This window comes from Mauremys mutica, chromosome 1 (genome assembly GCF_020497125.1).
Source record: "Mauremys mutica isolate MM-2020 ecotype Southern chromosome 1, ASM2049712v1, whole genome shotgun sequence".
NCBI lineage: Eukaryota > Metazoa > Chordata > Testudines > Geoemydidae > Mauremys > Mauremys mutica.
The window spans coordinates 361,134,003-361,161,945 of record NC_059072.1 but is presented as its reverse complement, the minus strand read 5'-3'; the positions used below and the strand labels follow the sequence as shown (position 1 = coordinate 361,161,945).

Here is a 27,943-nt window from a genome sequence, read left to right as displayed (position 1 = left end):
CACAAAAAAACAAAACCATTTGCTTCAAGAAATAGATTGAGTTACTTTTGGGTTAGTTTTTAAATTTGGGCTAATAGTGCAGTAGAAATCTGGCAATTTTCCGAGCTGAGCTGGAGGCAGAGCAGCAGCAGCCAGAAACAGAAGGAGAAGAGAAGCAGCCCAGTAGGCAGAAGGGTGTTTGTATACCTGATGCAAGGACAGATACTGGGGAGAAGACTACTGCAACCTGGAGCTGGAGGGAGTGTGACCAGCACCAGAACAGGTGTCTTACTTGTGGTATCAGGCAGAGCAGCCACGGCCTGAGTTGGAGGCATGGGACATGAGGGACAAACTGGGAATATTTCTTACATCCCAGAGACGGCTGTTTGTGGTGGTCCCCATGCCCACAGAGTGAGGTTCTTTGTTTCTTGAACATTTCTCATGTTTTCATTTTTTTTTAACAATTACCATTTAGTAAATTATATTTGGTTTGAACTTAATGTAATGATCAGTGGGCCACAGAAGCATTTGGTGTGAAGAGGGTACTCTGGAGTGGGGCCACCCTAGCACCTGTCCTAAGTGACCACTCGCCATTACGAGGACTCTGCCACACAGCAGAGTGGAAGGGGAGTCCTTGAGGTCAGGCAGGCCTCTGGGTAAAGGGAGTGGAAGTGGGGACTCAAACCCTTTCACTAGCCAATTCTCTTGGGTGCTGCAGAAGCCACAACAGCAGGACCATTGCCCTGCATACAGTAGGGAATGGGGATAAACTGGATTTTGGGCTGGATTGTAGTGACTTGTGAAATATCATATAAATGAAAAAAAATCTGAAATGTGTAACTTTGGGGTGTGCACTTTCTGAGTAAGGTGAATGTAACATCACTGCACAAGACGGCTTCCCAGAGACTGGTATTGGGTTAAAGTTTTTTCCTGTACTATTTTATTATGGGGTTAGAGCAGTAAACCTGACATTGTTTATTTGGCCTCTTGAACATATTTCATAACAAATCAAAGCTTGGTGAAGAAATTGACGACACAATTGATCAACAACCAGTATGAATCACTCCTCTCAGATTCAATATTTAGACATAATGAAGGCACCCACAGAAATAATTCTCCTGAGTAAAAGGGCTGATGAAGTTTAAGCGCCTTCAATACTAAAGAAATTAATGAGAAATGTTAGTTCTGTTTTTCTCATTGTGCATCAAAGAAATATTCTGGAAACAGTAAATGCTGTTCCAAATCTGCTACAATCCAAAGACACAGACATGTGCAATGCAGCAGCATTACTTCCAAAAGTCATTGAACTTGTAACTACGTTTGAAAATGAGGTTAAAGAAGTCAAAGATTCAGCAAATAAATTATCAGGAAAAAGGGACAGCTCCTTTTATGGCAGACCAGGGAAGAGAGCAGACCTGCTACTAGCAGTTCCAGGGGAGTTGAGCTGAGCCCCCTGTCAAGATTCCTCCCCCAGTCTGAACTTTAGGGTACAGATGTGGGGATCTGCATGAACACTTCTAAGCTTAATTACTAGCTTAGATCTGGTAACACTGCCACCAGCCAGAAATTTCAGTGTCTGGATCACTTTCTGTCCCCCCAAAACCTTCCACTCCCTGGGCAGCCTTGAGAGGCTTTTTCACCAAGTTCCTGGTGAACACCAATCCAACCCCTTGGATCTTAACACAAGGAGAATTTAACCATCCCCCCTCCCTTCCCCCACCAATTCCTGGTGAGTCCAGATCCAATCCCCTTGGATCTTAACACAAGGAAAAAATCAATCAGGTTTTTAAAAAGAAAGCTTTTAATTAAAGAAAGAAAGGTAAAAATTATCTCTGTAAAATCAGGATGGAAAATACTTTACAGGGTAATCAGATTCATATAGCCCAGAGGAACCCCCTCTAGCCTTAGGTTCAAAGTTACAGCAATCAGAGGTAAAATCCTCTCAGCAAAAAGGAACATTTACAAGTTGAGAAAATAAAAATAAGACTAACACGCCTTGCCTGGCTGTTACTTACAAGTTTGAAACATGAGAAACTGATTCAGAAAGATTTGGAGAGCCTGGATTGATGTCTGGTCCCTCTTAGTCCCAAGAGCGAACAACCCCCAAACAAAGAGCACAAACAAAAGACTTCCCTCCACCAAGATTTGAAAGTATCTTGTCCCCTTATTGGTCCTCTGGTCAGGTGTCAGCCAGGTGACCTGAGCTTCTTAACCCTTTACAGGTAAAAGAGACATTAACCCTTAACTATCTGTTTATGACACCCCCTGAACAACTATTTCACTAGGAGGGTGGTGAAGCACTGGAACGGGTTATCTAGGGAGGTGGTGGAATTTCCTTCCTTAGAGATTTTTAGGGCCCGGCTTGACTAAGCCCTGGCTGGGATGATTTTGTTGGGGTTAGACTTGCTTTGAACAGGAGGTTGGACAAGATGACCTCCTGAGGTCTCTTCCATTCCTAATCTTCTATAACTGCCCAATGGTCCCTCCCTCGGGGAATCATAGAATCATAGAATATCATGGGAAGGGAAGATCTGCTGTAGGGACAAGTTGAGAGGGAAGCATTCATCTCTCATATGAATGCTAGGCTTGATTGATCCCCTTTATTTGCTGTTTGGACTATCCCAGCAGGGGAGAGCCCTTGGACTGAGCTGGCCCTGCAAGAGGAGGCAGTTGCTGCCTGAGAAGAAAGACCTTGCTACATCCAGCCACCAGAAAGTGCTTTGGGTGAGCAGACACCATTCATCCTGCCTAACTCTGGATGGAGATCTTGGGACAAGTGCAGGGAGGTGGTAGAAAGTGAACCAGGGAGGACCACCTGTTACACCCTGACACCTCAATATTCACCACTGTCATATAATTAGTATGTTTTGTTTAAAGTATGTCTTCTGAGGTGTCATTCTAAAAGTCTTGATCTGCTACACAGTAATATCACCTTGGATTATTTGTGCTATTGTCATATGTGAAGTTATGAAATTTGTCTATGTTTATGTTGCTGAAATATGTCCTGAGGTTGAAAACACCCACAAGTATAACACTGTTATACTTTCGGGTATAACAGTAAAAAGGCCAAACAATGTTAATGGCTTATTGAGGAAAAACGCAAAAGTACAAGGATTACCCCACAGATAGTGCAGAGGGCTGTACATTATACACAGAAAAAAAATCTCATCATCAATTGCTAGGCTAAACAACAGTCCGCAAGACAGTTTACCCTGACAATTCTGAGCCCCTGGTATCAAAAAATAGTTTCTTCACTCCCAGGGGAGGCTCAGGCTGAAGTTCTCCAGGGTCTATTTTCTGCTCCTCCTGTTGTTCACGGAGCCAAGGGAATTGTCCGGGAGTCTTGGCCAATCTGAGAGTCTGCAGGGACTATACAGGGCAATCATAAAAATCGCTGCCCAGCGTGGCAAGTGTCAGACATGTGAGAGTCATACCTTGATTTTTAGGGCTCCACCTTCCTGTCGCCATAAAGAGATTTCTTCTCTCTGCTGAGCAGGATTTTGGTGAGTTGCCTGTTCCTGCACTAAAGTTAGTGCTGAGGGCTCAGGAAGGGTCCCAGGGTACAAGTCAAGAACCATCTGGGCAGGAATTCACCAGCACAGTGACTTGAACTGTTTGTTTAGTATTGTTAGAAACACCAAGGGATTTACCTGGTAAAATTAAAGGTAAATATACACTGGAGATTGTTTAGACAAATGTTTGTTTTTAAGATTAGTTCCTTGTCTCTTACTGTGTCCTTCTGTCTGTCTCAATAGTTTCCTTTTTTGGGCAGTGTGGTTTTTCCTCTGGTTCACTCAATTCTTCCAATTCAGTGACTTCACTGCCTTATTAGGAAGCTCAGCCAAAGCCTCTGCAGTATGTATCTGTGTTACCAGAGGGTTCACAACAAAAATGGGCCACACATTCTACCTTCACTGGGTCACTCCAGACTGACGCTGGCCTTTCTGAGAGCCAAATCAGGGCCCATGTGTTTTGGAATCCCCATCTTTCATGCGTGGTCTCAGAACACCATATTAACGGGGGGTTTCCTTCATACACTTTCAGCACCCTTACAGAAGCGGGCTCACTGTAGCATGACCCAAACCCGTGATTTTTGCAGCTTGTAGCCAAAAGTAAAAATCTAAGGGTGAATCTCATCCCATTGAGATCAATGGCAAAGCTCTGAAAACAGCCAGGCTCTCACCCTAAATCCACATATAGGGACTTAAATTAATGGCCTGATTTACACCATCTATGAGCGTACCATGACTTCAACAGGAGTCATTCTGTGGCCTCTAAGGATGGGTGAGCTCATTTGAATCAAAATGAACTGACAGGAGAGTTACTGGAATCTCAAACTTATTTCCAGACAGAATTTCTATCACTTCAACTTCTAGCCATTGGCTTCTCTTACACCTCTGTATGCTAGCCTGAAAAGCCTATTTATAAATATTGGTTCCCTGTGCAGGTACTTACAAACTGTTATCAAGTCTCCCCCTAACCATCTTTGTTAAACTACACTGATTGAGATCTTTGAGTCTACCACTAGATGGCAGGTTTTCTGCTCTTTTACTAATTATTGTGTTTCTTCTCTTAACTTTCGTCAGTGTATCAACATCCATCTTTAATCATGGACACCAGAACTGGACAGAAGATTCCAGCAGCAGTTGCACCAGTGCCAAATATACAGGTAAAATAACTTCTCTACCTCTCCTTGAGATTTCCCCGGTAATCATCTCAGGCTCTTTTGGCCACATGGTCACACTGGGAGTTCCTGTTTAGCCAATTACCCCTTCATGCCCCCAAATCTAGTTCAGGGTCATTGTACTTCCCATGATATCCCCCTACTGTGTGAGCATTACCCACATTCTTTGTTCCTAGATGCAGATATTTACATGGCCATATTATGACACATGTTGGTTGCTTCGAGCAAGCTTTCCAATCAGTCCAGATTGCTCTGAATCAGTGAATTGTCCTCTTCATTATTTACCACCCCCCAAATGTTGCATGATCTGCAAACTTCTTTGATATTCAGGCATGAGAAGGGTTGGCAGGTGAACTGCTCACCCATGTCTCTGCTTACACTTGTCAGTTAACACCGGTAACTTATGCCTCAGACAAAGCTGGGTGCCTGCAAGAAAATGTCTCACTAAAAGAAACAAGGGAAGTGATAGAGGTGCTAGCCTGTAGCCCGAAATACCACAACACTTGTGCCCCTAGTGACCATTCGCTTGAGTACAAAGTCATATGCCAGCATGAGAATGTATTTTTCCATGAGGGAAACTTGGCTCCTTTCTAATATAGGAACTGCATTGTTTATCAGACCTTTAGCCCATTTAGTCCAGTGTCCTTTCTCTGACCGTGAGAGCCACTGGTGCTGCAGTACAAAGTATAAGAAACCCAGAAATGGGTTGATGCAGGAGGATGACCTGACTATCATCAGAGTGTCACCCGAATTCCTAACAGTTACAGATTGGCTTGTGTCCTGAAACACGTGGCCGTATCGGCTTTCCAAAATATTCATTTAGCTGTAACTATTGTAACTGGATAGTGACACTATCCATGTATATGTCCAAACCCTTCCTGATTCTTGCTTAGCACCTGACCTCAACTTCCTTTTATGGCAACAAGTTCCTCAGTTTAATTAGGCATCAAGTGAATATAGCATTCTTTTTTATCTGTTTTGAATTTGCCATGTTTCGGTGTAATTGAATGCCCTCTTGATCTTGTGTTATGAAAGAGGGAGAACACAGTCTCAGTCTACTCTCTACCAGTCAGTACTTTACAGACTTTTTTCATATCCCCTCATATCTATGTCCTTTGTAAGGTGTCAATCCCAGTCCCTTCAAGCTTGGGTGGGGAGGGATAGCTCAGTGATTTGAGCGTTGGTGTGCTAAAACCAGCATTGTAAGTTCAATTCTTGAGGGGGCCATTTGGGGGAACTGAGGTAAAAATCTGGGGATGGGTCCTGCTTTGTGCAGGGGGTTGGACTAGATGACCTCCTGAGGTCCCTTCCAACCCTATGATTCTAACCTCTCTCATTGATCATTTTAATTGCACTTCCCTGAACCCCTCTAGTTCTGCAACATCCTGTGTGAGAAGGTTGCCCAGTACTGCACAGACAAGGGTGAAACATTGTTAGACTGATCTCATGACATTGCATTTTCTGTATGATTTCTCATCCCACTCCTCCTGGATTTCAACATTTTGCTTAGTTTCTGTCCCTCTTTACCATGTGAGCAGGGTTTCATAGGTCTGTGCACCCTGACACCCAAGTCCATGTCTTGAGCTCATATAGTTACATTATAACATTGTTAGGTGTTTGAGGAGTTTAAGCTTTTTCCTCCAATGATCATACATCTTGCAGTTGTTGACACTGAAGGTCATGTGTCATTCACATGGCTGGGTGAGGACTCTGAGTACTTCTCAGGACTTGACTATGACTATGGTGCCATCTGCAAATGTTGCCACCTCACTGGTCACACCCTCCATTGTAGATTGTTAATAATGATCAAATATTTGTTATAAAGTATGTAACCCCCTACCTGTGCTTTTCTCCCTTCATAGGCACCCTGAGCATTTCTGAGCCCGATCGATGCATTGACCATCTCATGGCAGTTTTCAACCTCACCCCATCTGACCCTTCACCATTTATCCTAATGGGCATCCCCGGCCTGGAAGCGGCCCATCTCTGGATTTCCGTCCCTTTCTCTATGTTCTACATTATTGGCCTCTTTGGAAATTTCATGCTCTTGTTTGTTGTAGGCAAAGAGGAGACCCTGCACAAGCCGATGTACCTGTTGCTCTGCATGCTGGCTCTCACAGACATTGGCACCTCTACCTCCGTTGTGCCGAAGGCACTGTTTATATTTTGGTTCAATTTGAAAGGCATTACTGTGGCTGGCTGCCTCACCCAGATGTTCTTCCTTCATGCAGTTTCTATTATGCAGTCAGCTGTCCTCGTGACAATGGCCTTCGATCGCTATGTTGCCATATGCAGCCCTCTGAGATATGCCACCATCCTCACCAATGCACGAATAGCAAAGCTAGGACTTGTGGGTTTGCTAAGAGCTGTTTTCTTCATTCTGCCCCTGCCCCTGCTTCTGAACAGGCAGCCATTCTGTGCCAACCACATTATCACCCACACATACTGCGAGCACATCGCTGTGGCAAAGATGTCATGTGGGGACACCACTGTCAACAGGACATACAGCTTAGTGATGGCATTTCTAGTAATTGGGTCAGATCTGACACTGGTTGCCCTGTCCTATGGTCTGATCATCAGGGCTGTCCTCAAAATCTCCTCCAAAAAAGCCTACCTGAAAGCTCTCAACACTTGCACAGCCCACATCTGTGTGATGATGACATCTTTTACTCTCTTCTTTTTCTCCACTCTGACACACCGGTATGGTCAGCATATCACTCCCCACGTTCACATTATCTTGGCCAACCTCTTCTTCCTCATCCCCCCCATGCTCAACCCAATCATTTATGGGGTCAAAACCAAAGAGCTTCATGACAAAGTGATCAAATACATCTGCAGAAGGTGATCACCTGGGACCACTGACGTTAATCCTCTGTGACAAGCGGAGGAAAGGATATCTCATCATTAATCAAGGGTACTCTGTCCCAGTTTGGCTGAACTCAACATTGTACAAGTTCACAGTCTGAAAAGTTCTTCACACATAATGTCTTATCACTACATTACCAAGCACTGCTCTTTCTGTTGCATAGTTCCCTTTCTCTAACCATCAACTGATCTCTTTAATCATCACCCATCAGTCCCCAACTCCACACACCCTGTCACTCAGCCTTTCCATGACTTCCAGACTACCAGAAGATAATGCAGCTTTCTGAAGCAAGGTGGCTTTGCGTGAACAGGGTTCTTGGTCAGTTTTACAAACTAAAGCTATGCTTTCAGATAGCCAAAGACAAAGAAAGATACTACAATGCTGAACTTCTTTTTCATATGTGCAGTGATCCAGGGAGAAAAAATTACCTGATTTTGCTATGTCCAGTAATTCAGGAAATGTGGAGAATAAACCAAATGTTTCAGTTGGAAAGTGATAATACAGGAAAGCTGCTGCAGGAATTGAGAACATTCTTTAGAGCTTCTTGGTGAGAGTTCTGAAACTATGTATTTTTGAGAATAGGACTATGACAATCACTGTTGAGTCAAATTACTGACCACTTTGCACAGTTGCTTTTCAGCTAGAACTTTCAAAACCGACACTAACCGTTCACATTGTCAAAGATGTCAAAAGTAGATGGCGAAATTTCATATTGGTGTTATTGCAACAGATGAAACAGAGATTGCCACCAAATGTCGAGGTGATTGAATCGCTTGCAGTACTAAGTCCTTTTACTGCGCTCAGCTTGGGATGACTTAGTTTGGCTGATATCTCATTTTTGCCATTGGTTAGTGGAGACCTTGGACAGCTGGAGCAACAATGGAGAGTTTTGCCTATGGTTCACTGGCCTCATGCTCAGGAAAACCAAGTTGAGCAGTTTGGGGTTGAAGTTCTCGAGCACACGGATTCGGCTGAGGACAAAGACTTTAGTGAACTTGCCTTGTTTGCTGTTTCATTACTGTTGCAATGCTTCAGTTTAATGATTATCTTTTTCAGATAAAAACAAAACTGGGCAACAAGATACTAGAGGAACTTTTAGAAAATATTTTTATTAAGGTATATATGCAATGACGAAAATCTGTTGTGAAGAATTTGTGCTAATCAAAGGAATGATTGTTCTGGTCATTGCTGATATATATGAGCAGCAGCAGAAGCATTCTTCTCCCAACAAAGACAGTGAGGATGAAATGTTGCCTTTTATAAACTAGCATTAACAAACTAATTCAACTCAAAATATGGACCTTGACTTCCGTCATTGAATGCCATTAAAAATAAAGAACATAATAATGTCATTGTTGTTTTTAGACTACACATGTTTGCGGCTCCTTTTGGGATATATTTAATACTGTCATTCTCTGCTTTTTGTTTGAAGCACCAACCAAACCTCAGTTGGGATACAAGTGCCAGTACTGGGCTTTTGATTTTGAATTTGATTGTCATCTCACAGTTTTGTTGCTAATATGCGCCAACTCCTGCAGGAGCTAGTAGCTTCTTTTTTTTTTTAAATCAAATATATTCTAGAGATCTAATCAAATCTTCAATTTCTTTCTTGATTATAGGCTAATGTGTTAATTAAAAAAACCCAACCCTTTGTTTCAAGAAATAGATTGAGCTACTTCTAGTTTCGTTTTTAATCACTTTGGGCTAATAGTGCAGTAGAAATCTCCACTCCACTCCAGCTCCTCTACAGACATGCTAAGCCCTGACTTAGGCTGCCCGTATCTGCTTGAGTTAAGGCAGCCGCGTAGCCATAGACCAAGGCCAGAGACCAAGGTTTGAAGCAGGTGCTGATGCTCAAACACACAGCCAATCAGTGTACCACAGATCCATGAGGCACCAGATGGAGGTGAGAGACGGCTCTGGGTCAGGGAATGCAGCAGGGTGTCCTGAGGGGTTGTCTAGGTAGCCAACCAGGGAGTTTCTCAGTGTCACTGAGGTGAGGAAGGTGTCCCCTCAGAACTGACCTGCCCTGGGTCATTGCCAAGTGCAGGAGTTAGCTGGGCCTTTGATGATCCAATAAGATCTCTTGTGTCTTCTCAGTGGCACATCCCCAATTCCTGAGTAGGAAGCGCATGTGGTCATAATGCAGGGGCTGCTGCCCAGGGCTGGATGTGACCCAGCCACTGAGGCCAGATGATTCAGCAGACTCCAGTCCCAGGGGCCGCGTAGTGTCAGGCCATGGCCACATCGATGTGGGTGCTGGATGCGGAGGAGATGGGATGTCATTGGTCATCACCACCCCTGGGCCTTTTCTTCTCATCCTAGCTGGGATGCTGCTCTGGATAGTCCGTGTCATGGCTGACACTTGCTGTAGCTGCTCCACCTCCCTGGGCTGTGGGGCTTTCAGCCCTCCTGACATCCATATAGTCCTTTCCCACCTGCCACAGTGGCAGCACAGCCAGGACCCATCCCTCTACCACAGATCTCCCCCGTCGGATGATGCACAGTTGGGCTGTCTACCCTTAGATGCTTCCACCCCAGCTCCTGGGAGTGACAGCTCAGTGATTTGAGCATTGGCCTATTAAACCCAGCATTATGAGTTCAATCCTTAAAAGGACCACTTAGGGAGCTGGGGCAAAATCAGTACTTGGTCCTGCTAGTGAAGGCAGGGGGCTGGACTTGATGACTTTTCAAGGTCCCTTCCAGTTCTAGGAGATAGGTATATCTCCTGTGGTTATTATTATTATTGCCATCTCTATTTCTCTGGCACTCTTTCTATGCAGCACTTCCCCTGAATTCCCTTCATAGATCAACCTCTCCCCAAGGTCTGTTCTGCTTGCACAGACTGGGTCCCTGCCCAGCTGCTTTCCCAATTTCTGAGCAGAGAGCTTGGCCTAGTCTCTGCAGACTGCTACTAGGATATGGCTGGCACCAGAGCCCTGGGCTGTCCGTTCCTTCACCTCCCTTAAATGTCAGGTCTGGCTTGACAGAGTGCAGATCACACCAGGCTGTGATCAGAAACCACCCAAACTGGGTCCGGGGTAGCTGCGACTGACATTGCTCTGACACACGCTTTCCCAAGCCAGCTGCTATCCGCGTGGGTCTGATGTCATTCATTGTTGGATGATGTAGGAGAAACAGCTCCCATTCAGTAACAAAAGCAGCGAGTTCTGGAGCTGTGGGAACTTGCGATTGAGCCTGTCTCCTATCAGGTTTTGTGCCCCATCGATAGTGTGATGTTGTGAGAAATGTCCCAAATTAATAATTTTGGTGCTTCTGTGCAGAGGGAGGGTGACCTGGCTCTTTCCTGTTGAATTATGCAATACATACATAATGTGTTGTCTGCTAAGACTCTCTTGTGAGTTCCCTTGAGCAGTTGAAGGAAACGGGCGCAGTTATTCCTGCCCTGAGTTACCACAGCCATGACTCAGAGGCAGTTCTCAGCATCCTCAGGAAGGCTTTCCAGGAAGGCTCCTCAGTGGGAGATTAGCATTTTCTAAGACCTATTGTTCCCCTTAATAGCCCTCCCTAAACAGCTCTCTAGCCTGATTGCATTCTGTCTAGTGGGCGTTCTCAAGGTGTAAATACATTTGTAACATTTACACACACAATGTCTCTAACTTCAGAGATAGAAACGATACATTCATACAAATAGGATAATCATATTTACTGAATCATAACCTTTCTAATGATACATCACATGACCTATCTTGTCTAAAATGCAACAGTTATGCCATAATCATATATCATAACAATATCTCTGTGAAGAATATGAGAGTGTAGTCTGACAGTCAGCCCCTATGAACGTTAAACTCTGTACAGCGGTTCATTTTTGGATGTTGGTCTGCAGAACCAGTTCCGTGAGCACGTCTATCAGCGTAACCCAGCAGGGCATATTGAAGGAGTGGACGCTGAGGATACAATTATCCAGGAACATGTAGATTGTTATCCCCTGGGAGCATAGGTGAGCACCCACTACTTAGCTTCCTCTGAAAAAAACCTCTCCAGGTTTATCTACTATGGTAGGATGTCTTGTTTTGGCTTGCAGGGCTGTGTACTTTCGTTTACCAGTACATTGCTAGATACAACACAATGAATCTTCAGTTTATCGCTGGACCCTCTCCATCTAAAGCCCAGTTTGAAATAAGCTTCATTATATTCCCTCCCATCACTTGCCCTGCACTGGTCTATAATTGCCGGGGTCTATAATTGCCCATGTACTTTTAAAATATTGGCATTACATTAGCTATCTTACAGTCATTGGGTACCGAAGCCGATTTAAAGGACAGGTTACAGACCATAGTTAGTAGTTCCGCAATTTCACATTTGAGTTCTTTTAGAACTCTTGGATGAATGCCATCTGGTCCCGGTGACTTGTTACTGTTAAGTTTAGCAATTAATTCCAAAACCCGCTCTAGTGACACTTCAATTTGTGACAGTTCCTCAGATTTGTCACCTACAAAAGCCCGGCTCAGGTTTAGGAATCTCTCTAAAATCCTCAGCCGTGAAGACTGAAGCAAAGAATTCATTTAGTTTCTCCGCAATGACTTTATCATCTTTAAGTGCTCCTTTTGTATCTTGACTGTCGAGGGGCCCCACTGGTTGTTTAGCAGCTTTCCTGCTTCTGATGTACTTAAAAAATATTTTGTCATTACCTTTGGAGTTTTTGGCTAGCCGTTCTTCAAACGCCTCTTTGGCTTTTCTTATTACATTTTTCATTTAATTTGGCAGTGTTTATGCTCCTTTCTTTTTACCTCTATTTAGATTTTTTCCCCCCAGACTTTGATCTCCTGGGACAGAATGAAAAAAAAATCATGGCAATATTGGGCCCTTTTTAGGCTGAGTCGCAGGTAAATCATTGTCATATAAGTAAAGTTGTCCTACAATTCCAAAATAGGAACGCTACCAAGAGGAGCTCAGCCCACAGTCACCCCCACCCATTTGTCTCTGTCAGAAGTCTCTCAATAACCATTTCTATGTAGGAAGGGCAAAATCCCAAATGCTCAAAAGGGACACGCAAACATCACTAGACTCTATCCCACATGGAGTTTGATCTTCTTCTTTCATATAGCTTCAGTAGGTAGCAACGACTACAAATTTATATCCAGATTTGATAGCCAGCTTACTGCCCCACCCCCACCTCCCCACCCTGCTGGCAGAGGGCCCCTCACCAGAGGTCGGTCATAGCTGGTGTCAGTCTGAGACCTTCTGGACAATGGGTACCAGGACTGGAGAACACAACAGTGCTTCTCCGACATCTGTGGTCCCATTGTACAGTAAGGTTGTGCCCTTGGACCATGAGCAGAGATCATAGCTAGCGATACAGTGCAGCCCTGCTGTGCACAGAGTTCATAGAAAATGGTTACAATTAGTAGGTGGCTGCCATTGCTTATTGGTGGGAAAATGAGAAAAGTTTGCCTAGAGACGGGTTTATTCTGAAGTTTGTATATACACAGGGGTTAAGTATCAGAGGGGTAGCCGTGTTAGTCTGGTTCTGTAGAAGCAGCAAAGAATCCTGTGGCACCTTATAGACTAACAGACGTTTTGCAGCATGAGCTTTCGTGGGTGAATACCCACTTCTTCAGATGCAAGTCTGACTTGTTTGCCTCAGAGCATAGAGGGTAGGACAGAGGGGGGAGTTGTTTTGTTATTCATACACGGAATGACAGCAAGCAAGGGACCCCCAGCCTTGTGATCTGGAGGGCCCCCGCTAGCAAGAACAGAGCTGGCATGACGATGAATCATACAGAGCATTGTTTTTACTATTGTGTCTATATGCTTCTGTATCACTCAGTAAATGACGTGTTCTATGGAGAGGGTCTCCTAGTGTCTTAACCAAAGCCCCTCAGTGCTGAACCCCACCCTTACCAGCAAGGTAACACCACTGAGTCCCAAGACTTCATCAGACTGCTCCTGGCACTGGCCAAAACAGCCATAAATCCATCCGGGAAGACAACACTCTGCAAGGAGTTTCCCTGTGACCATGGTGTTACCCGGGGTTCTTTCAACCCAAAGCTCTTGGTAACTTTTACTCTGTGCGAGGAGGTGTCAGGAAATAAATTAGGGGAGACACGGCTGTCCGTGATAGATGGCTGGCACAAACAGGGAAACACAAGAGTGCTTTCACTTATAGCTAAACTTTACTTAGTCTCAAGCACTTACACACATCCACAACAAGTTAGTAAAACACCCCCAACTCTTGAAAATTACCGAAACTGAGTGTGGCTCTAGAGTAGCATAGCGACAGGCTTCCATTGGCCAAACTTCCGTCTACCGGTGGGGACCCCAAGATGCGTCCAGATTATGAGTTCCTGAAGAAACAATTCTGAAGGGTCCAACTAATTCAAACTTTTCAAGCAGTTTGTATACATGTATACATGCCCTTTCTGTGGCACCCAAAACCCCCTCCCCTTCTGCCTTGGTTAAGCTACGTCTGTGCATGGCTAATTTAATGGCCTGCTGACTTGGCTGCTTTTAGCAATAAGCAATAGTGGTTTATGGCAGTTTACTGGTTGGCCAAAATCTCCCCATACAATAGGGGGTCTGTTTTCGTTCCTTAGCCGTCTTACACACCTGGGCAGCGTTCCTCTGGGCAGACTCACTGACTCCTTGGACTCCTTTTTTGGTGCAGCAGGCATGATCCAGGAGTGTCCCCATCCTGCTCCTGAGCTTAAACTTTTCAAACACAAGCCCATTCCTCTTTGTACCTCTTTTGTCCCAAACAGTAGATTCCCAGCCCTGGGCAGTTAGCACCCAGACGGCTCTACCCACCTCTGGGATTTGAATTGCCCAGACGATCCCCTCATGAGAAGTTTTTGGATGCAGAGGTTTCCATATTGAGACAGCCCAACTGGATACAAAAAGCCCCAAAGATGGGAGGCCAAAGCAGACTGACATGTGACAAGGCCTGGAAATGTTGCTAGTAACAGTCTTCACAGCAGGTACATTTAAAGAGTTCAGGGATATGTTTCTGAGAAAGCAATCCACCCACAGTGTTGTTAGGGGGCTTATTCTTTCACCCGCTTACTTCTCTGGTCTTTCTCACATGAACAGAGAGCAACAATACCCAAAGTCCGAAGGTGCAAATGATGTGATGTTTATTGGGGTGACCTTCCAGCAAGCCTGATTCCAGTTTCCTTCCTCAGTGTCCCCTTCCCAGCTCTGACACCACAGAGCCTTGCCTGTGTCCCTGTTCCCATTCCCCCCACAGCGAAACATGATTCCAATTCCCCCAGTCCCTGTTCCCATTCCCCCCTTACTTCCTGATTGACTGCAGACTATATAGTAAAACTTGAGCTCTGCTTAGCTAGACCTCAACCAATCATTTTACTGATATTTAACTAACCAGTCCTGACATACTGTAACATGATTATCTAACCAATTATATCCCACCACCTTAATTGGTTTACATGCAATGAAATTAATTATGCAGCAGACAGAAACAATCACAGAACCAGACAGAGATTACACATACAAACAATAGGGAAGTGAAGACTACAGTGATAGAACAACACAGAAATGAGTGTTTGATAAGTGAGTTTTTGCCAGACAGGATGATCTCAAACTAAGTTTTCTTTAAAACTTTTAGGCTCTTCCCTTTCTCTGGAGGCGATAGATCGGATCGCCTTCCTAACAACCCCAGATTGCCTGATTTCAATGTGACTGGTCTGGGATGTGAGGATGTGACTGTTCACTGCCCAGCTTATGGCTGCATCTGCTGCTTAGCCAAAGGCCTTACTTAGCCTAAGAACAGGGCCTTACACTGTTACAGTGAGAAAAGGCCCTTACACCGGCAGACAGTGATTTTGATTCTGTATTTTATACCTCTATAACTAGCTAAGTGATAAGAATACACCTAAATTCTTAAAGTATAGGCCTTTGCAGACTGGCCTGAATATTCATATCCTAACAAGAGTTCCACAATAAAACACACTAGCAGAAACCATATCACCAAGGGCTGCTAAACGAGACCATGGCCACCAGGATGAGGGCAATGTTCCCTTTAAGCTGCGCACATGCACAACAGTCCATCGAGTGCCACACACTTGATTATTACAGCCACGCCAATCCTCAGCAATGTCAACTGGTGTTTATCTTGGTAGATTCACTCAGAGAAAGGGAAAGGGTGAAAGGAAAACCCTGTAACACCCAGTGGCAGCTGTTTGAAATTTGGTGAATTAAGTAAGACCTCGGATACCTCAATTTGGGTGCGTGGCACCATCTGCTGTTGTGTTGGGTGATAACAGGGCCTGGAGAGGCTGAAACACCAGCAAATCAGTGTGGAAAAGGGCCAGCCCAGCTGGGTGGTTAGAGGGTCACAGCAGTTTCCATGGCTCCCAGACTCACCCGCGGGGCCGATAACCCATCACATTCATACCTTCAGGATCCAAAATTAAGCCCCCAGGCACGTGTAATGCAAGCATGTGGCAGGGACTGTATCCAGTACAAAACATCCAGATGTAGCAGTTGTTTGATTCCTTTACCCCTGTGTTCTCACCCCAGCAGGGCATAACAACGTAAAACACCACAGTGAGTGGAGAAGTCCCATTGTATTAATTCTGACTCCTTTTCTACATTGATTTCTGAAATATCAACACAATATTGAAATTTGATGATTACCCGATGCTGAGAGGAGATGAAATATTAGAAAAATTTGAGCTTCCAGATTAATATCCACATTTGACCGCACAAAAGGATACTGACAAATACCTTTGATACCAGAATACTGAGAGAAGAAAGCCTTTTCCATACCCTACGGCTTGAATAAATTAAGGATCACTTCCTTTGGCCTTCACAGAGTGGCACTGACTTTGTAGAGGTTAATGCACTGTACATTAAAACTGCCTGGGCAGTATGCAGCTATGGCAGCATTCCCAAACATAGAAGGCTGTACATTATACAAGGGGGAAAAGAAACACTTCATCAATTGCTAGGCTGAACAACAGACTGCAAGACAGTTTACCCTGAGAATTCTGAGCCCCTGGTATCAGCAAATTGTTCTTCTCTCCCCGGGGAGGCTCTCAAGCTCTTGTTCTCCAGGGTTTATTTTCTGCTCAGCCCAGGGCTGCAGCCGAGGGAATTATCTGGGAGTCCCGGCCAATCTGAGAGTCTGCAGGGACTGTACAGGGGAATCATAAAAATCGCTGCCCAGCGTGGCGAGTGTCAGACACATGAGATTCCTATGCTGATTCTCAGGGCTCTGCCTTCCTGTCGCCGAAAGAAGATTTTTTTCTCTCTGCTAAGCAGGATTTTGGTGAGTTGTTTTTAAGATTGGTTCCTTGTCTCTTACTGTGTCCCTCTATCTGTCTCAATAGCTTCCTTTTGGGAGCTGTGTGGTTTTTCCTCTGGTTCACTCAATTTTTCCAATTCAGCAACTTCACTGCCCTATTAGAAAGTGCAGCCAAAGCCTTTGCAGTGGGTATCTGTGTTACCAGAGGGTTCAAAACAAGAATGGGTCACACACTGGCCAGATTCTGCTCTCACATTCTGCCTACAGTGGGTCACTCCAGAATGAAACTGGCCTCCCTGAGAGCCAACGGGTTCCCTCCATACACTTTCAGCACCCTCACAGAAGCGGGTTCACTGTAGCACGATCCAAACCCTTGATTTTTGCAGCTTGTAGCCAAAAGTTAAAAACTCAGGGTGAAACTCGTCACATTGAGATCAGTGGCAAAGCATTGAAAATAGCCAGGAGTTCACCCTAAATCCACATGTAGGGACTTAAATAAATAGCCCTATTTACACCAGTCAGCCTACAGTGACTTCAACTGGCGTCATCCTCTGGCCCCTAAGAATGGATAAGCTTGTTTGAATCAAAATGAACTGACAGGAGAGTTACTGGAATCTCAAACTTATTTCCAGACAGAATTTCTATAACTTCAACTTCCAGCCATTGGCTCCTGTTATACCTCTTTATGCTAGGTGTTGTGTATTTGGTTGTCATGGGTTTTGTTACTATGGCAACTGAGTTAGACTATTAAGGGATAGCTCAGCCGGTTTCAACCGGCTGAGTGAGCTCTCTGTGTCTGTAAATAAAATGGAGGTTTTGGTTAGCTGTCTGCTCTCTGGCCTCAAGTGATTGCTTCCTACACCGGCTGCCCCAAGGATATAACACTAGGCTGAAGAGCCTATTATTAAATATCGGTTCCCCGTGTAGGTACTTACAAATTGTTATCAAGTCACCCCTTAACCGTCTTTGTTAAACTACACAGATTGAGATCTTTGAGTCTATCACTATTAGGAAGGTTTTCTAATCTTTTACTAATTCTTCTGATGCTTCTCTGAACCCTCTTCAGTGTATCAACACCCATCTTTAACCATGGGCACCAGAACTGGACAGGGGATTCCAGCAGCAGTTGCACTAGTGCCAAATATACAGGTAAAATAACATCTCTACCTCTCCTTCAGATTTTCCGGGTTATCATCTCAGGCTCTTTTGGCCTGCTAGGCAAAAAAGACTCTTTCCCCCAAGAATCAGGCAATCACAGACAACACTGAAGGGGGTCCATTTACGGTACCGGGAAGACTGACAAGCAGCTTCAAAGATATGGTGCTATAGTGGCCAGTTATATACATTCTCTTATCCGTTCAATTGCATTTATTTGGACATCAGAGACAGACATTGTTACAAGTGAAGAGAGAACCCTGAACAAAGATAAAAATAAGAACAAGAGGTACATCCTAATTGCATCAAACGTCTATGACTACCTTGTGGGGGAAGGAGGTGGGATGGCGGGGGGTAAGGATGAGTGCTTACAGATATCCGGTGGGCTATGAAGGGAGGGTTTATTCTGTTCTAAGAACTAAGTTACTCGGCTTGTCAGTTACCACCTGTAACTTTTGCCTCAGGCAAAGCTGGGTGCCTACAAGAAAGTGTCTCACTAAAAGAAACAAGTGAAGTAGCTCAGGTGCAGGCCTGTAGCCCAAACTACCATAACACTTGGGCCCTCCATACCCATTCTCTTGAGTACAAAGTTGTAGACCAGCGTGAGAATGTCTTTTTCCCTGAGAGAAACTTGGCTCCATTCCAGTAGAGGAACTGCATCGTGGTCCATTTAGTCCAGTGTCCTCTCCCTGACAGTGAGAGCCACAAGTGCTGCAGTACAAGGTGCAAGAAACCTGCCGAGGAATGACCTGACTATCAGGAAGGTGTCACCTGAATGCCTAACAGCTACAGATTGGCTTGTGTCCTGAAACATGTGGCCTTATAGGCTTTCCAAAATGTTCATTTAGCTGTAACTATAGTAACTGGATAGTGTCACTGTCCATGTATATGTCCAAAGCCTTCCTGGTTCTTGCTTAGCACCTGGCCTCAACTTCCTTTTGTGGCAACAAGTTCCTCAGTTTAATTAGGCATCAAGTGAATATGACATTCTTTTTATATTTGTTTTGAATTTGCCATGTTTCAGTGTAATTGAATGTCCTCTTGATCTTGTCTTAGAGAGTAGATTGAGCATGTGTTCTCCCTCTCTCCTTCCAGTCAGTATTTTACAGACTTTTCTCATATCTCCTCATATTCATCTCCTTTGTAAGGCAACAATCCCAGTCTGTTCAACCTCTCCCCTTGATCTTTCTCATTCCCTTTCCCTGAACCCCTCTAGTTCTCCAATATCCTGTGTGAGAAGGGTGCCCAGGACTACACAGAGGAGATCAGAGGATGGTGATATATTGTCTGACTGATCTCATGGCATTGTATTTTCTGTATGATTACCCATCTCAGTCCTCCTGGATTCCAATGTTTTGCTTAGTTTCTGTCCCTGCTTGCTCTGTAAGCAGGGTTTTATAGGGCTGTGCAGCATGACACCCAGGTCCCTGTCCTAAGCTCATATAGTTAACTTACAACCTTGTTAGGTGTTTGAGGAGTTCCAGCCATACCCTCCAATGGGCATAAATGTTGCAGTTCTTGACATTGAAGGTCATGTGTTATTCACATGTCTTGGTTAGCTCCCGCTGAGGACTTCTCTGGACTTGACTATGACCTAAATAATTTGGTGCCATCTGCAAATATTGCCACCTCACGGGTCACCTCCCGTTCTAGATTGTTAATAACTATCAAATATTTGTTATAAACTATGTAACCCCTTACCTGTGCTTTTCTCCCTTCACAGGCACCCTGAGCATTTCTGAGCCCGACTGACCATTGACCACCTCATGGCAGCTTTCAACCTCACCACCTCTGACCTTTCACCATTTATCCTATTGGGCATCCCTGGTCTAGAAGGTGCCCATGGCTGGATTTCCATCCTTTTCTCTATATTCTACGTTGTCGGCCTGTTTGGAAATTTCATGCTTCTGTTTGTTGTAGGCAAATATCAAACCCTGCACAAGCCAATGTACCTGCTGATCTGCATGCTGGCGCTCACAGACATCGGCACATCTACCTCTGTCATGCCAAAGGCACTGTGTATATTTTGGTTCAATTTGAAGGACATTACTGTGAGTGGCTGCCTCACCCAGATGTTCTTCCTTCATGCGATTTCTATTATGGAGTCAGCCGTGCTAGTGACAATGGCCTTTGATCGCTATGTTGCCATATGTAACCCTCTGAGATACACCACCATCCTCACCAATGTACGAATAGCCAAGCTAGGGCTTGTGGGTTTGATAAGAGCTGTTCTCCTCATGCTGCCTCTACCCCTGCTTCTGAGCAGGCAGCCATTCTGTGCCAACCGCATTATCCCCCACACTTACTGCGAACACATGGCTGTGGCGAAGATGTCGTGTGGGGACACCACTGTCAACAGGACGTACGGCTTGGTGATGGCATTTGTAGTCATTGGGTTAGATCTGACACTGGTTGCCCTGTCCTACAGTCTGATTATCAGGGCTGTCCTCAGAATTTCCTCCAAGAAAGCCTATGAGAAAGCCCTGAACACCTGCACAGCCCACATCTGTGTGATGATGACGTCTTTTACTCTCTTCTTTTTCTCCATTCTGACACACCGGTTCGGTCAGCGCATCACTCCCCATGTTCACATCATCTTGGCAAACTTCTTCTTCCTCATCCCCCCCGTGATCAACCCCATAATTTATGGGGTCAAAACCAAAGAGCTTCGTGACAAAGTGGTCAAATACATCTGGAGCAGGTGATCACGTGGGACAAAGACAGCGAGTATGAAATGTTGCCTTTTAGAGACTAACAGAAACAACCTAATTAAATTCAAAATATGGACCTTGGCTTCTATCATCGAATGCCATTAGAAATAAATAACTTAATAATGTCATTATTGTTTTTAAACTACATGGTCTTTCAGCTTCTTTTGTGTTATATTTAATACTGTCATTCTATGGTTTTTGTTTCTGGAAAAGAATCATCACAGCTTAGAGCCAGGGCCTTTGCAGGAGACCTGGGTTGTGTAAAGAACAAACTGGAAACGTTTCTTACATCCCAGAAACAGCTGTTTGTGGTGTTTCCCATGCCCACAGAGCGAGGTTCCTTGGTTCCTTGAACATTTCTCAGTTTTTCATTTTTTAAAATGACTATTTAATAAATTATATATGGGTTGAACTTAGTGTAGTGATCAGTGGGTCAGGGAAGCATCACTCTAGTCCCTGTTCTAAGTGACTATGGTCACTCTAGTCCCTGTCCTAAGTGACTATGGTGAGAATGGGTCTTCAGCCTGCCAGGAATCCTGGGCCCAGCGATGTCACCATTTCCACACAGGAGTGAGGAAGGGGAGTTCTTGAGGTGAGGTAGGTCTCTGGGTAAAGGAAGTGGGAGTGGGGACCTAGACCGTTTCTCTAGCCAATTCCCCTGGGGTAATGCAGAAGCCAGGAAAGTTCCCCACAATAGTTCTTAACTTACATTAGGGAACTGGGACAAACTGCTGGTTTGGATTTTAGTGACGTGTAACAAGATGTGTAACTTGTGACATCTTCATTTAAATGATAAAAGCTGAAATGTGTGACTTTGGGGAGCACACTTGCTGCATATTGCTCCGCTATACATTTGAAGAAGCCAAATATTCAACAAGAACAGAGATGGCAAGAGCTCAAGTGTATATCATTTGGCTGTGTGTTTGAGCACCAGCACCTGCTGCAAACCTTGGTCTCTGGCCTTGGTCTATGGCTACACAGCTGCCTTAAATCAAGCAGATACGGGCAGCCTGAGTCATGGCTTACCATGTCTGTAGAGGAGCTGGGGTGAGCTGTTTCCAATGGCCCAGAATACTGATATAAGCCAATTCCCCACCACAAGTTCCCCCCACCACAGTGGTCACCTCAGTCGAGCAGGCCCCCTGGCTGTGGTGGGAATGCAGCCCCACCATGATGGGGACCATTTTGGTGAGATGCCATCCCCATGGCCACACATGGTCCTGGTCTTCACACCCCTCACCTCCCTTGGTCCCAGACACCACCCCTTTTACATCGTATTCAGTCCCATAGTGCCCTGAGGGTCAGAATCCCATGGCAGGATTTCTTGGTCACCCCGTGTCCCAAGAGAAATCACCTCAGCACCCCATTTGCTTCAGTCTCCAGTGTGAGCTCGACTCAGGGCACTTGGAATCCCACTGCTGAGTCCAAGCAATGGTGGCCATCATAGACCATGGTGGGGTTAACACACGGATAGCTCGTGTGAACACCACACATCTGTGACATGGTGGTATATCACCCATGGCACAGTCTATGTGCCAGCCCTCCATCCAGGTGACAGGGATTTGATGGGTCATGCTGACTGCTCTGGGAAAGCAATGACTGAGGTAGGTCCGACCCACACACACGTTATTAAAGCATTCAGGGTTTTGTACTTGAGGTGGTTGCTGGGTTGGGAGTCACTGTGCACAGAAGGATCAGCTGGTTCTCTGCTTCTCCGTGTTCTCCACTAGGTTGGGCTGACATAGAGATTAGATTTTTTTTGGCCCAGACTTTCAGCTGCATGAAAAAATTAACTGCAATCCCAGGCCCTTGTTAGGCTGAGTTGCAGGTAAATCGTTGTTGTATAAGTAAAGTCGTCCTACAATTCCAAAATAGATGGCTGGACAATGGGTACCAGGACTGGAGAGTTCAACAGTGCTTGCCCTTCTCCCACATCCGTGGCCCCATTGTAGAGTAAGGTAACTGTGCCCTTGGACCATGGGCAGAGATCATAGCTAGTGAGACAGTGCAGCCCTGCCGTGCACAGAGTTCATAGACAATGGTTACGATTAGTAGGTAGCCGCCATTTTTTATTGGTGGGAAAATGAGAACAGTTTGCTTAGAGATGACTTTCTTTTGAAGTTTGTAAATACCCAGGGGGTTGTTTGCCTCAGAGCACAGAGGGGAGGACAGAAGGGGGAGTTGTTTTGTTATTCAGACACTGAATGACAGCAAGCAAGGGACCCCCAGCCTTGTGATCTGGAGGGCCCCCGCTAGCAAGAACAGAGCTGGCATGACGATGAATCATACAGAGCATGTTTTTACTATTGTGTCTATATGCTTCCGTATCACTCAGTAAATGACGTGTTCTATGGAGAGGGTCTCCTAGTCTCTTAACCAAAGTCCCTCGATGCTGAACCCCCTCCCCCTTACCATCAGGGTAACACCACTAAGTCACAAGTCCTCATCAGACTGATCCTGGCACTGGCCAAAACAGCCATCAATCCATCCAGGAGGACAACACTCCGCAAGCAGTTTCCCTGCGACTATGGTGTTACCCGGGTTCTTTCAATCCAAAGCTCTTGACAACTTTTACTCTGTGTGAGGTGGTGTTAGGAAATAAATCAGGGGAGACACAGCCGTCCGACCGATAGATGGCTGGTGCAGCCAGCATGATCCTGGAGTGTCCCCATCCTGCTCCCGAGCTTAAACCTTTCAAACACAAGCCCAGTCCTCTTTGGCTCTCTTTTGTCCCATGCAGTAGATTCCCAGCCCTGGGCAGTTAGCACCCAGACGGCTCTACCCACCTCTGGGATTTGAAATTGCCCAGACGATCCCCTCACGAGAAGTTTTTGGATGCAGAGGTTTCTATATTGACACTGCCCATCTTCATACAAAAAGCCCCCAAAGATGGGAGGCCAGAGCAGACTGAAGTGTGACAAGGCCTGGAAATGTTGCTAGTAACAGTCTTCACAGCAAGTACATTTGAAGACTTCAGGGATTTGTATCAGAGAGCAATCCACATGCAGCGTTTCGCAATCAAACACACTGGCACAAACCATATCACCCAGGGCTGCTAATTGAGACCATGGCCAGCAGCATGGGGTCAATGTTTCCTTTAAGCTGCGCACATGCACAACAGTCCATCAAATGCCACACATTTGATTATTACAGCCGCACACACCCGCAGTCACAGTGATTTGTGTTTATCTTGGTAGATTCACTCAGAGAAAGGGAGACGGTGAAAGGGAAACCCTCTAACACCCAGTGTCTACTGTTTGAAATTTGGCGGTTTAAGCAGACCTTCATATACCTTAGCTTGAGTTTGTGGAGTGATAGCTCAGTGGATTTAGCATTAGCCTACTACCCCTAATGTTGTGAGTTTAATCCTTGAGAGGGCCCCCCTAGGGATTTGGTGCAAAATCAGTATTTGGTCCTGCATTGAAGGCAAGGGGCATGGACTCCATGACCTTTCAGGGTGCCTTCCAGCTCTGTGAGACAGGTGTAGCTCTAATTATTACTATATCTGCTGTCGTGTTGGGTGATAACATGGCCTGGAGAGGCTAAATCACTAGCAAAGCAGTATGGAAAAGGGGCAGCCCAGCTGGGTGGTTAGAGGGTGGCAGCAGTTTCCACGGCTCCCAGACTCAACCCCAGGGCTGATAACCCATCACACTCATACCTTCAGGATCCAAAATGAGGCCTCCAGGTTCCTGTGACACAAACATGGGGAATGGACTGTATCCAGTCCAAAAGATCCAGATGTAGCAGTTTGATTCATTCACCTCTGTGTTCTCACAACAGCAGGGCATAACAACGTAAAACACCACAGTGAGTGGAGAAGTCTCATGGTACTAGTTCTCACACTGGGTAGCACAACCTCTTTTCTGCATCAGTTTCTGAAAGATCAACACAATATTGAAATGTGAGGATTACCTGATGCCGAGAGGAGATGGAATTTTAGAACATTTTGTTCTTCCAGATATATAGCCATTTTCGACCTCACAAAGGGATACTGGCAAATATTTTTGATGCCAGAAACCTGGGAGAAGAAAACCTTTTCCAGAGCTTACATAAATTAATGGTCATTTAATTTGGCCGTCACAGAGTGTCATTGACTTTGCAGAGGCTTTGACTTTGCAGGATGCAGCGGTACACTGCTACGAGCAATTGAAAACGGTTTTGGTCCCGTATCTTGTGCCAGTATCCCCACACATAGAGCAGCTGGCAGCACTTTACACACAGAAAAGAAAAGACATTACTAGGCTGAACAACAGGGTGCAAGACTCAGTTCGCGCTGACAATCTGGAGCCTCTGGTATCAGCAAATAATTTCTTCACTCCCGAGGGAGACTCTCAAGCTGGAGTTCTCCAGGGTTTATTTTCTGCTCATCCCACTGCTCACAGAGCCAAGGGAGTTGTCTGGGAGTCCTGGCCAATCTGAGAGTTTGCAGGGACTGTACAGGGGATTCATAAAGGTCACTGCCCAGCGTGCTGAGTGTCAGACATGTGAGATTCATACCTTGACTCTTAGGGCTCTGCCTTCCTGTTGCCGTGAGGAGATTTATTCTCTCTGCTGAGCAGGATTTTGGTGAGTTGCCTGTTTGTGCACTGTAGTTAGTGGCAAGGGCTCAGGAGGGATTCCAGGGTAAAATTCAAGCACCATCTGGGGAGAAATTCCGCAGCACGGCGACTTGAACTGTTTAGTATTGTCAGAAATACAAAGGGATTTCCTGGTAAAACTGAAACTACAAATGTACTGGAAATAGTTTAGCCAAATATTTGTTTTTAAGATCAGTCTCTTGTCTCTTACTGTGTCCTTCCATCTGTCTCAATAGCTTCCTTTTTGGGGCGGTGTGGTTTTTCCTCTGGGTCTCTCAATTTTTCCAATTCAGTGACTTCACTGTCCTATTAGGAAGTGCATCCAAAACCTTTTCAGTGTGTATCAGTGTTACCAGAGGGTTCACAATAAGAATGAGTCACACTCTGGCCAGATTCTACTCACACATTCTGCCTTCACTGGGTCACTCCAGATCGAAACTGGCCTCCTTGAGAGCAAAATCAGGGCCCACATGTTTTGGAATCCCCGTCTTTCATACAATCGGAACACCAAATAAACTGTGGGTTTACTTCAGACTCTTTCAGCACCCTAACAGAAACGCGTTCTCTGTAGCAGGACCCGAACCTGTGATTTTTGCAGCTTGTAGCTGAAAGTTAAAAACGTTGGGTGAATCTGGTCCCCTTGAGATCAATGGCAAGGTTCGGAAATCAGCCTGGAGTTCATCCTAAATCCACATGTAGGGACTGAAATAAATAGCCTGATTTACACTGGCCATGAGCCTCCAGTGTCTTCAAGTGGAGTTGTCCTGTGACCTGTAAGGACGGGTGATCTTGTTTGAACCAGAATGAACTGCCAGGAGAGTTGGTGAAATCTTCAACTCACAGGCTTAGTTATTCAGAACTCTTAGGATAATGATTTTTTCTAGGAGGGAGGGAAGTCTGCTCTTTCTGTCCCCCGGTATCTCAGGTTCTGTAGTGATTGAGAAGCACTAAAAGGCAGTAAAAATTAAAGCATGTTTCTGGCATAGAGAAAACCACTTGGGGTTGGAAATCTGAGCGGGGGAGGTCCAGGAACACACAGTGTATGTATGTTGGGGTGGGGAGGAGGGGGAATGTTGTATCCAGATCACAGTGGTTCAGAGCTGAAACAGTGCGAAATATGGTCCTGCCTAATGCCTAATGCACAGCCTGAGCTGCTGCTAAGGTTCCCTTCACCCCCAGAAAGGCAGTTCAGGCCGATCTCCCCTTTTCCCCGGTGCAGGCAGACACTGAGTTTAACCTCATCTGAGGAGGTATTTCTGTGAGCTGTCGCTGTGGGGTCTGGCACCTGAGTGAGGGGTATCGCTGTGTGGCAGGGATGGAAGTTGTGCAGGGTGGGGACCTGCCCTGGCAAGCCACAGAACTGCAGCGTGGGTGTCACAACCTTTACCCAGGTTTCAGTCCGACTGTTGTTATGTAACTTCAGGCATTTCGCCAGTGGAAAGAACCACTGATCTTTGTGTGACCCTGCACCCCATATTCTTCCTAGTGATAGTATAATATGATCTTGGGGTCTGTGGGGGTTCCACTTTTGGCCTAGAAAGCTGTTTGGGGAGGGCCTAATCAGGGCAGTGAGCCATAAGGGAAAACAGCGGTTCTTCACTCCCCACGGAAGAGGACTCCTGGGAACAACTGAGGAAAAAAGAGTGAACTGGAAGAAGTGCTGGACACAGACTAAAAGTATTTCTAGCCTCTGTATGGAAACCTGAGAAACCCAAGCTGTAAAGCAAATGCAGCTTGTGCCTTAAGATTCTTCCACACTGCTTGTATCATCAATCAGGGTGAGAAACTGCTAAATCATAGTCAATCGAATTAGTGTACTACGCTTAGTTTGTGTTTTTGTTTATTTGCTAGTTCATCTGCTTTGATCTGGTTGCTATCCCTTATAATCACTTTAAATCTATTTGGTGTAGTTAATAAATTAGTTTTTATGTTTTAACCTAAACCCAGTAAGCCTTGAAGTGAAGTGTCAGGGGGTGGAGGGAGAGACAATCTCAGCTTGCTTACTGCAAGTGTGCATTGTCCTCCCCATCTTCAGGGAGGGACGAAGAGGGTAACTAATTCATACTGGTCCGAGTTTGAACCATGGCAGGATGGTCCAGCTCTGGGGTCCTCGACTGTGTCTCAATTGTGAGAAATTTCACACAGGAGTGGCAAATTTCCAAGCAGGCACCTGTGTGGCTTCTCTTGCTACACCCATACACACTCTGTGATGCTTCAATGACTGCTATACAGAAACAACTCGTAATCTGAGAAGTATGCACACTACATAATGAGAGTGGGGAACTCTGGGACATGACTGAAACAGTGGGCCACTGGGACATGGATATTAAACCCAGGATGCTCTGGGACCATTAGATAGACAGCTTTGTTAGTCAATGACGAGGGTTGACCATTCATTCCCCGGTACAGAGATTTTATGGGTAAAGTCATTTTTTTTCCACCTAAAATGTTCATCCATGCGGTGCCTGAAGGGACCCATCAGAGTTGTGAAATACACGCCTAGTGTAACATTTCCAAGGTGTCACAGTCAAATGAGAATTTCTCCACATATGTCTAAATTCAACACCATCGTGAATTGAAAAAATACCTTCAGTAAGCTCAGGCACGAGCTTGCAGGGAAAATGCCTCCCTCTGACTCTGGACTGGACCAGTACATTCCAAGGCAAGACAGAATCATAGTGATCATCTCCTAGTCTGTATAACACAGGCTTGTATAACACAGGCCTCAGAATATTCCCA

The 27,943-nt window shown here is 45.2% G+C and overlaps 2 protein-coding genes across 2 annotated transcripts; both read left to right on the top strand.

The window, feature by feature from the left end:
- The first annotated feature begins 6,569 nt into the window (after window positions 1-6,569).
- Window positions 6,570-7,508, top strand: LOC123374694 (putative olfactory receptor 52P1). Its single transcript, XM_045024897.1, has one exon. The coding sequence runs from the start codon at window positions 6,570-6,572 to the stop codon at window positions 7,506-7,508; it is 939 nt and encodes a 312-aa protein (XP_044880832.1).
- Window positions 7,509-19,679: 12,171 nt separating this feature from the next.
- Window positions 19,680-20,618, top strand: LOC123375672 (putative olfactory receptor 52P1). The gene has a single exon (XM_045026793.1). It carries the CDS (start codon window positions 19,680-19,682, stop codon window positions 20,616-20,618), a length of 939 nt encoding a protein of 312 aa, XP_044882728.1.
- The last annotated feature ends 7,325 nt before the right edge of the window (window positions 20,619-27,943 follow it).

What these genes read in the sequence shown, in the direction of transcription:
- LOC123375672 (XM_045026793.1), top strand. Translation starts at nt 19,680, where the DNA reads ATGGCAGCTTTCAACCTCACCACCTCTGACCTTTCACCATTTATCCTA.
- LOC123374694 (XM_045024897.1), top strand. Translation starts at nt 6,570, where the DNA reads ATGGCAGTTTTCAACCTCACCCCATCTGACCCTTCACCATTTATCCTA.